Here is a 10,805-nt window from a genome sequence, read left to right as displayed (position 1 = left end):
CTTGCAGCTGCTTGAATCTGCCTTCCAGCTGGTTGTAGTTGTAAGGCACCTGCCCCGTGTACGCCGGCGACAGTGGCCCGGAGATGCTAGACGTCCTCTGCAATTCCATTATGCCCAGCGTAACGCCCCGGCGGACTGCGCCCTGGAAATCCCGCTCCAGACCCCTCCCACTCCCATCCAACACGCAGCAGCCTCCGCAGCGCTCGGATCCTTAGGCGAACCCCATTCCGGTCTGCAAGTCCAGCAGGGTGATCTGATAGGAAGTTCGCTGCAGAAGAGTCCACCTTAGCCCGACGAGGAGTTACCACACAGGCATCTAATTTCTTGGTGCTTTCCCTCCTTCCGTGGCCCTTGCCTGGAAGCTCGAAATAAATTACTGAGAAGGAGGAAGAAGCAGAGAAGAGGCGCAGGTTCTACTAAAGAATTCTTAAATATGGCCAATCCTAAGCATGCCACGGTTGCCGAGCCCTGGAGCTCGCGGGCGCAGCGCGCACACCTCCTCCCGGCTGCCCGCGGCGGCCGCCGGTTTGTAATTTTATCAGGAGCCACTCGCCGTGTGCTCGGCGGTGATGTCACCTGATTAGCATAACAGCATTGTAGGAGAAACGCAGGCTGTACCACGAGGAGGGGCGCGGGGGAGCCTGGCCGATCCGCGGCCCCCTGCCGGTCCTGCACGGGCCGTGGTCGCCCCAGCCGCCCGGCAGCCGCCGACTCCGGGCCGGGCCCTGGACTCGCCGCCGGTCCGAGCCTTGGTGGTGCCTTCCCACACAGAGTTGCTGGAATTACAATCTTTTGTTGAGCCTCATGTAACGGAAAAGTCTCCGATTACTATCACTTGAAAAGGCGAGCGTGCCCGCCGGACGGCCGGGAGAGCGAGGAGCCCCGAGGGTCCCAGGCCCGCGCGGTTCATTCACTCTCCAGCGTCTGCGGAGGTAACGCGGCACGCACCTGGGCGCGCGCGACGGCCCCAGTGCGCTGGCGCCAACCACGCGGCGGCGGTCCGGCGCGCCACCGGGAAGAAGTCAGACAAAGTCACTCTCAGGGCGCAGTGCAGGCCCACAGACGGGGGAGGTGTAAGTTCGGGCTCAGTGAAGAATCTCGACTGACTTACGCTGCCATCAGGGAATATTAAGGCGGTGGTTTCCTGGAATAACACGGGCCTATGATAGGAATTCGACGCAAGGAAGATTTATGGGAACACCGATTTGCAAGGCATTGTGGGAAAAAGGTACACAGGTAAACACGGCCGAGATCCCTGACCTGGAGTTGTTTATGATCCGGTGGGGAGATGAGGGAACCGAAACTACCCTCAAATTCCTACTCTGATTTGTAAAACAAGGCCTCTAAATTTGTGGTCCTCCAAAAATTTAAATCTCTCCTTCCCAGCTTCTTCTCCCACCAATCTCAACCAAAAATGAAATCTACATAGAAAAGAGAATAATCAAAATGTATTCTTGGAAAATCATTTGACTCTAGTTCTCCCCCCTCTCTCCACCCTCCTGTCCCCGCTTTTTTCCTCACTACCTAAACAGGCACACAACAAATTACACTTTTGGCATTTCCAGTTTGGAGCCCTGCAGCAATACTCACTGAAGAAGGTAATTTCATTCCTCAGGGATTCCAATCTGCAGTAAAGAGGTGGGCCCCCACCCCAGGTTCACCTCAGTCCCCAGGGCACTTGTAACTGATGTAACTGCATCCTGTCCAGGCTTAGAGTTAAAACAAACCCAGAGCCTAGCTAACTGTTCAATGCTGAACAACCCCCAACTCTTTCCAGCCACATAACTAGGTTTTTAATACTTCCACATGTCAGCCTTTGGCTTCTGAAAGCCAGGCCCAACCTGGAGGAGAAGACAACATTTCTTATCATCTAAGATGTAGAACATATTTTAAAGCCCCTAAGTGCTGCCAATTCACAATGCTGATGGGAGGCTAGGCAGGGCATTACAAAACACTTGGTCTTGGAAAAAGCACTTGACTAGGATTCCCAAGACCTGAGTTTCTAGTCCTGGCCAAGCCTCTTCATTACCCTATGACCTTAGAAGAAACCCTGGATTCTTTCTAAACCTCAGCTGTCAGACTGAGTAATAATTAATGCCCACCTCCACAGGGTCACTGAGGAGATGATGTGGAAATGTTCTAAAAATTATCATATTTTCAAAACTAAGAGTATATTCTTTAAAATGCACCCCTCCTTGCATCCCCCCCCCCCACATCAAGACTACAAAAGAAGTTAAATTGGGAACCGTCTCAATGAAGATCTTTTTAACAAGCCCTTCTTCACAACTAAGTATACTGGTGAAATGGTAAGTCTCTAAGTGTCCAGCTTTGGCACTGAAAATGAGATTACAAAGTGCTTTGCCAAATTATAACGTTTTATTTTTAATCTTTGGGCCACTTAATGAAGAAAGGGAATCACCACTCATTATCTCCCTTTCAGCTCCCTCTAGTATGGGGTAGTACATGAAATACTTTTTAATTAACCAGGTTGCACATAATATGATGGCAGTGGAGCTGGGACGAGTGTAGCCACACTCAATCCTGCAAAGTCAGCACTGAATGAACCAGGCAGAGTGAACACATGCAAGTATTAGAAAGGTTTGGACACTGGGGAATGGTTTAATAACCCCACATTTAATAACCCCATAGGGATCAGAGGTAAGAAATGGAAATCCATTTGGTGTGTTCGGACCAGGGAAGAATAGGACAGATCCATGATGGCCCATCTGACCACCTCCAGAGTTCAGCAATGGGGAGGAGGTAAAGGAAGGCCAGAGGTATTCATTCTTTTTTTCTTCAGTGTTTACTGCTCTGTATTTACAGTATTTAATGTATGCAAGGCACACTGCCAGGTGTTTTAGAGGATTCAAAAATGACCAGGTGTGTTGCTAGCCAAAGGAAATGGGACAAATGTGCAAACAGTAAAGTACCAAAAGAATACAGTAAGGGCCAGGGGAGGGCAGCTGTAAGAATTCAGAGGACAAGAAGGACACATTTGCCTTCTGGAGGAAGGGAGGTGGGAAGAACTCTAGGAGGGACTGGCATTTTGATCAGACCTTGAAACACATCAACAGGCTGGAACAAGGGAGAAGCCTCCTCTCAAGCAGCACAGTAAAAGCATGGACGCCCAGGAAACAGCACCAGCAAGTGCTGCAGTTTGGCTGGAGGATAAGGAACCGTCAGGCTGGGAGGAAAGCCCCGAAAAGCAAGTTAGAACTAAGATTGGTCTACAGCCACTGGAGACTTTTGAGCCAAGGGAGTAGATGGTGTGGGCTGGACTCGAGAGATGATTAATCTGGAAGTGGTATGTAAGAATGGGCAGAAAGGAGAGGAAATGAAGGCAGCAAGGTCAACGGGGTGGTTAGTGCAATAGTCCAGGTCAAAGGAGCAATCAAATGAAAAAGAATGGGCTGACGTAAAAGTTAATCCAAAGGACTTTGGTAACTAACTGTATGTGGGAGGATCAAAGGAAAGGGACAAAGAAGACTCTCGGGGTTTCAGAGCTGGCTAGAGGGGTGCAGGGGACAATTGCACATTTCCTTCTAGACAGGTGGAATCTGAGTTACCTGCAACACCACTGGGTGACATGTCTGGAGCAGTCAGGGATGTGGAACTAGAGCTCAAAACTGAAGATACAGTCCTGAGTGCAGAGGTGGGAGTTGAGATAGTTGTGGGGTTAAATCTAGGAAAGGAGGTAAGAGGCAAGGGGCTAAGCATGGAGCCCTGGGGGAGGCTTGGGTCTGGGAGGAAGAAGAAAAACCAGTGGAGATGCCAGGGAATTACAGAATGAAAATCTAAGGAGAGAGACTCAAAGAGGAAAGAGGGTAGATGGTCTTGAGTGCTGCAAAACAAACTAAAAAATAAAACTTAGAGAAGAGGCATTCAGTGTGCCAATTAGTCGGTCAATTGGGTTAATAAAAGCAAAGGCTAGGTTACAGGGAGTTAGAAAATGAGGAGAGAGGAGGAGGAAGAGGAAGAAGCTATGAAGATGAGACTAGTGAATGAGGGTTATCAGACTCGGGAAGATGTTCCAAGGCAGGGCCGAACTGAGCATGTCCTCTGTGCACAGGTTTCAGCCCTAAGTTGGCACGGATAGGAAAAGGTCAGTGGGAAAATGGCTCAAAGGTATGGATGGAACAAATCAAGTGCTGTGGTCTGACTCAAGTCCAGAGTCAGGGACTCAGGCTTACCCTAATTTCTGAGTGCCAAGGAGCTATGTAATCTTGAGCATGTTTCTCATGTTCCCTGGGCCTCTCAATCTTTGTCCACAAACCAAACAGTTTGGAATCTATGGTCACAAAATATTCCTTCTGGAATTTTTAGTATTAAATGTATTAGTGATTTGGGTTCACCTTTAGGTCCCAGTTCTAACTGCAGTCCCAGTTATCATCAATCTCCACATAAACTGAAAGGCCATATTAACCAGAACCATCATACTTGGTAGCTTACGGAATGCTTCCATATACATTTTCTCAAGTGACTAACCCTGTGAGGCAGGTGTGGTCTCCAGTTTGCAACCAAGGTTGAGGTTCACAGAAATACAGTGCCTTGCCCAGGGCCCCAGCTGCCAACACATGGACCCCAGATCCACCAAGTCAGCATGCTCCCCATCTCCCCACCTCTGCTGTTTCTCCTATATGCTCAGAGTATATCCAGCTTACTATGGGTTCCTAAGCTTTTCTGAAAAGTCACATAATAAGTGGTATCACGATTAACCTTAAACCTAAGCAGGCCTCTACACGAACCTCTACAACATTTAGTTTTGAGTCAGGATTAGGCACATGCTCTGCTAGTTCACACAGAGCTTGCTGCTTGCAGGGTTCTGTGGTTCTGAGTGGGCTTTATTAGGTCTTGTTTGGTTTTGTTCCTCTTCTCATACTTGGTGGACCTGTACACTAAGATTCTGTATGACTTAGCATGTGGCAAGGTAAGATTAAGCCTCTGTTTGTTCTAAGAGGCTTTACACAGTCTTGAGGGGAAAGATGGATGCTTTTCCTGCATTACAGCAAGCTTGAGTGGGTAAAACTTTAGATGTTCATTTCCTGAACATCCAGACACTATCAAGACTCAGTATGTCTGGGAGAGGATGTCCAAAATGTCAAAATGTGATGGGATTTGTTCACATTCAACCTTGGGATTTGAAAAACCAATCCAAGAGCTGGGAAAGAAGTGATGGGAACAGGGAGGGACAGAAAACAACAAAGTTTCACACAGGATGTGTTTTGCCAAATTCTCTGCTGCTTTCTACTGCCATCTCCACAACTGTCTTTCATTCTTCATCGGTGTCAAGTCCCTTGGGATTGGGTGACCACAGCCAGTTAATTACTCCTAAGCATTTCTTTATAGGAAACCAAAACAATGCTAAAATAATCCTCTTCCATCAGCATGGCCAGATAGAAAAGCGGCTCCAAACCATGCCACTGCATTTATGCTGCACTAGGCACTGGTTTATATTACGTTTCTGTCTCATCTCTCTAATTCTCTTTCTGTCTTACCTCTCTGGCCCACCCACTCCCTTCCTAGGAACCTCTTGCCCACCTCTCCCACTCTTGAATCCTTAACTGAGATCATTCTTTTCTTTCCACTAACGCCCAAAAAGCCTCCCACTCCCTAACTACTAGTTGCCACCTTCTTTTCTCCCTAAAACCTGCCTCTTAAAAACCTAGCCCTGTTTCAATGGAAATTTCCCCACTTACCAGAAAACTCAACCAACTAACCAAGCATACCACTATGAAATCCAGCAAAAAAACAAAAGACAGAAGAAATTATATGAAATCTCCTTTTCCCCGCAAAAGAACAATTTTCAAAAGCCCTACTGGCATAGCATATTTGACAATGGTATTTCTATGCCATTGCTACCTGCCTGCCACCTCTTTAGAACATCTCTTTTTTCCCCAATGGCACCTCCCACTCAAGGCCCATGGCCTGGGCAGCTGGAAGCAGTCAGGAGCACTTCCCCTTCCCTCACAACTCACACTATTCTTAGAAAACCATGGGTGAGAACAGTTCTCAACTTAGAGTACCGCCCATGTGAGCATCTGAATCATGGCTTGGACATGTGAAGCTACAGGAGAAAAGGTAGTTAAAAGCAGACCTGGGGCCGGGCATGGTGGCTCACGCCTGTAATCCCAGCACTTTGGGAGGCTGAGGCGGGCAGATCACGAGGTCAGGAATTGGAGACCATCCTGACCAACATGGTGAAACCCAGTCTCTACTGAAAATACAAAAATTAGCTGGGTGTGGTGGCGTGTGCCTGTAATCCCAGCTACTTAGGAGGCTGATTCAGGAAAATCGCTTGAACCAGGGAGGTTGAGGTTGCACTGAGCCGAGATCGCGCCACTGCACTCCAGCCTGGGTGACAGAGCGAAACTCCGTCTCCAAAAAAAAAAAAGCAGACCTGGGACCTACGAAGCTGGCTCTGCCACATTTTAATCTTGGTTCTCTATGCCTGAAAAGTTGGGATGCCAATAATGGAACCAACCTCATAGAGCTGTTTTATAAATTAAGGGAGATAAATGTCTACAAAGATACTATTATAGTACCGTCCTCATGGCTACAATTGCTAGGCTTTAAACTCCTTGTAGGATAAATTTCAAAAATTAATTCTGTCCCACTTTTGGCCATCTCTTACTTCACCAAGGAAGCTATCAGCTGCACAATGTTGCAGGTTTCATGTGGAATCACAGACCTTAGGCTGGGAACACAAGACCAAGGCTGGGAACCACTCCTCTGGATTTTTGGAGAGGGGCGTTTCTCAGTGGCAGGACCAGTCCTCCCTCTGGGATGTACTGACACACTCCATTCCCTTCTCTTTAACTCAGCCCATCATGCACTGGGAAAGGCATACTCAGAATCACATTTTATAGCAGTGACACCTCAGAGATAACCAGAACACAATACTTACTATGAAACAAGTTACAGAAGTCCTATATTTTAGAAAAGCCAATGTTTATTTGAGGTGGGACTATCAGATTTGAAACTTCAGGACTCAAAATAACTAGAAAAAAAATTAAAGAGAGGACAAAAGGTATTTTTCTATCCATAGCAATATACTATCTCTGTTCCGTGAAGGATATGGATGGTTCTTTATCCCTCTCTTTACACCTGTCCCCTATTTCCCCCCACACCCATAAAACCATCTAAGTATGCAGCCGAATCTGAAATACCAGGGCAAAGCTGGTTTCCATTTATATCCTTTCTGTTTGTTGCCTAACTGGTCATATCAGACCTGAATACAAAACACCTGAGATCACTGTTGAGCAGGAGAAAAACAGCAAGTTACACTGGAAACAAGCACCCAAGGTCCTGGGGAAGGAATGTAGTTTATTGAATCTTCTACCCCAGCCAAACCTTTCTGCATTCTTATCGTGTCTGTTATCTACACATGCAAAGCTTCCCTGCACAGACAAAAGAATGCCCTGGTCCAGAGGCCCCGGCTTTGGCAAACAGGTGTTGCTATGCCTGTGAATGTAACAGTAGCCAGAGTCAGGGCTGGGCTCCTCTGCTGCAGGTAGAGTAGTTTAAAGGAAAATAACATCTAAGGAATGCAGTTGGGGCCAGGCCTGCTCTAGCCCAGAGTTCTTCGTTCTGCTTTTCACCTCCAACATCGAAGGAAACAGTTGACACACACACAGGTGTTCACAGCCATCAAGCCAGAGTTTTACCACAGTGATATGGGGCAGTGAGAAGATACTGTTCCCTGGGTAGCAGAGCTCATGGGAAAGAAATGGGTAAGGAATAAAGACAAATCTATTCTTTGTGAAAACAGGACTCTGGGCCCTGCCCTCAAGTATATTCACACCCATATTACCTTTTCCAGGAGCTCTGAAGAGAAAATGTGAAAAGGGCTGGTAAGACAGGCACCTGGAGAGGGAAGGAGAAAAGAGAAAGGTGGGGGGCATGCAAATCTCATCATCAAGACATACTCCTCCTCTACAGAGAACCAAAGTCAACTCATCCGATACGTTCTCAGCCCCAACCATGGGCACAGGCTATTGGAGGGACTCATGACATGGGGAGAAGTGATTTCGTCTCTGCAGGGACTTTTAACCTAGCTGAGGAAATCAGACACACTAGGACACACACATACACAAACACAAGGGTGTAACACATAACAAATAACAGGTTAGTGACAGTACCAGCTATTGATAGTTACAGTAAGTACCATTCTAAATTAAGCAACAACTAAATTTCTCTACTTGGCTGAGAAAATATCAGAGCAGAGCAGGATTTCTTCCACACAAACACTCTGTTCCTATTCCATCTTACCTGTGCAATTTTAATGTTGCTTCTAACCAAATCCCTGCTGACGTGTGCCATTCTAACATGAGAGTGTAGGTAGTGTAACTGGGGGTGTGAGGTGTGTTTCTTGCTCTTTGAAAAACAGGTCCCGATTACCCAGTTGCAGGGATATGGAACAACGTGTGCAGCCCTGGCGTGTTAAAATGTGAAATATTTTAAGGGTGCAGTCATTTCTTCCTCCTCAGCACCTGAGCTTCTGCTGATCTCTCACTGAGATAGCACAGCCTCCCTGCATAAGACTTTGCTAGGCAGCCATTGCTGGGCACAGGCCCTGAATAATTCATAGACAACCCAGTCACTTAGGAGCGCCAAGGCCCGCCAGCTGCCTAGTAAGTAGGAGGCAGGCTCCAGACTTACTGTAAAATAATTAAATACTATAGCTACCTCTGAGACCTTTACAGACACCATAAAACACCCTTCCCTCTTTTCTTTATCTCCCCATTTTAAACCAGGTAATTTCTGGCAGGATCAAAGTACACCTGACTTTTACTGTAAGGAAGATAAGTCCCAAGGGGTGAGGAGAAAGTGATGTCCTCAAACAAGTGCATGACCAGGATGGCATTCCTATGCTCAGGCTACTGAGATGGCACAGGCAAAGACCAGATACTGTGCCTGACACAAGACAGATGCTCAATAAATGTCTGTCCCCATCTCTTCCTCCTAACTGTCCCCTCTGCTCCAACCAAACTGATCAGTGCCCCACCTGTCTTGGGCTTTCCATGCCTCTGCTCTTGGCACTCCCCTCACCTCTTCGTCCCAAGTCCACTCATCCTTGAAGCCCAGCTCAAAGCCTTCCCTCCTCTAGGAAGGCTTCCCAGATTACTCAGCTGGGATGATGGCTCCTTCCTAGAAACAGTACACCAGCACTGTCAGCCTCCCTCATCCAGTACATATCATACACTCTATGAGAGCATTGCTTATCTCTTCTTGTGTACCAGTCTTATCTGCTTAATTAAAATAATGGAAAGTGCACCAGACACAGACTCAAGAGAAGTGAAGAGCACACTCCATTCTCAGCTTTTAACACTGACTGGCTATGTGACCATGAGCCGTTCGCTTGGCTTTTCCAACGTTTCCCCTAAAACCAAAGGATCAGAAATAGAAAATCGCTAAAAACTGGTATATACATACAACAGAATCTTACTTAAAAGCAAAGAAATCCTGTCATATGCTGCAGTATGGAGGACATAATGCTCTTGGAAAATATTATACGCTGTTTTAGGACAGATACAAGTCTTTTTTTTTTTTTCTTTTTTTGAGACAGTTTCACTCTTATTGCCCAGGCTAGAGTGCAACGGCACGATCTTGGCTCACCGCAGCCTCTGCCTCCAGGGTTCAAACGATTCTCCTGCTTCAGCTTTCCGAGTAGCTGGGATTACAGGAACATGCCACCATGCCCGGCTAATTTTTGTATTTTTTTTACAGACAGGGTTTCACCATGTTGGCCAGGCTTCTGACCTCAAGTGATCCACCCTTCTCAGCCTCCCAAAGTGCTGGGATTACAGGCGTGAGCTGCCGCGACTGGCCAAATGCAAGTCTTACAGAACCTTCACCCTATACCCCCAGCCCAGTTCTTTAAGGAACAGTTCAAAATGATTTAGCCATTTCTGAAACCTGAACACTGATGAAACTCTGTGAGGGAGATAGCACCATATGGTAAATCACAAAGCCTAGGTAACACCCCCTCATCCATACCTTAATCCTTCACAGTTAGAAGATGATAGCTAAAAGTCCTAACAAGTGTCAGAAGTTCCTTTTAAAACTTCCTCTATCTAAGCCAACTATCTCATTTATAGTAAGAAAAATGAGAAATGAGGCACAGAGCCATGTGCCCAGAGTTACAAAGCAAGCTACTGGCATGCTGGTGATTAGAAAGCAGGCCTTCTGAATTCCTGCTGCCATTTCTAGAGCAAATCTGAAGGTAGAGAAAGCTAAGGACAAAGGAAATAGCATGCATTTCTCATGCCAGTCAATGAAGTGGGCCCAGGGTTTGGAATCAGGGAAAACTCACTGCCTTCCAGCATCCAACACAAAGGTGGAGCCAAAAGGCCTGCCCTGAGTGCTAGATGAGTGATATCTTTTTATGTTCTCTGATGTCCAACTTGCACCAGCTCAGAGAGAATGACAGCCCAGGATATGGTACAAGCACAGCTTCCATCTCATCCTTCCAGCCCAGTGTAGAACCATACACAAAGCTGGCCTCAGCAAATTTTGTTGTTTAAAAATCCTTTTTCTCAGTTTTATACATTGACCTTTCCTTTATTATTCTTATGGTGTCCTAAGGGAACAGCCTACTCAGGAGGCATTTTTAAAAAATACCTGACAAATGGATTTATTCATCACAACTAGAATTTTAATGACAGGTGAAGAAAGAAGAGAAGGACTAAGCTCTTTTCTAATACCTGCCAAGCTCACCTGTAACTCTCTCTCCACTCACCTCTTTTCATTACTATTTTTATTACCAACACCTTAATCACCATTATCCTTTTAACTACCATTTACCA

The 10,805-nt window shown here is 46.5% G+C and overlaps 1 protein-coding gene across 5 annotated transcripts in view; it reads right to left on the bottom strand.

The window, feature by feature from the left end:
• Window positions 1–10,805, bottom strand: part of SPTBN1 (spectrin beta, non-erythrocytic 1) — a 211,565-nt gene that overhangs the window by 111,804 nt on the left and 88,956 nt on the right. The window contains exon 1 of one of the 5 annotated variants that reach the window (XM_007970631.3): window positions 1–922. The exons of 3 other annotated variants lie outside the window; for them this stretch is intronic. In XM_007970631.3, coding sequence (XP_007968822.1) covers window positions 1–109 — 109 coding nt within the window. In that variant the 5' untranslated portion in view covers window positions 110–922. Of the gene's footprint in view, window positions 923–10,805 lie in introns of those variants that run through there. One more of the 5 variants, XM_007970630.3, reaches the window with a different exon arrangement.

Source organism: Chlorocebus sabaeus, chromosome 14 (genome assembly GCF_047675955.1).
Source record: "Chlorocebus sabaeus isolate Y175 chromosome 14, mChlSab1.0.hap1, whole genome shotgun sequence".
Taxonomy (NCBI): Eukaryota; Metazoa; Chordata; class Mammalia; order Primates; family Cercopithecidae; genus Chlorocebus; species Chlorocebus sabaeus.
Note: the sequence above shows the minus strand (reverse complement) of the source record. Positions and strands in the feature narration are given on the sequence as shown.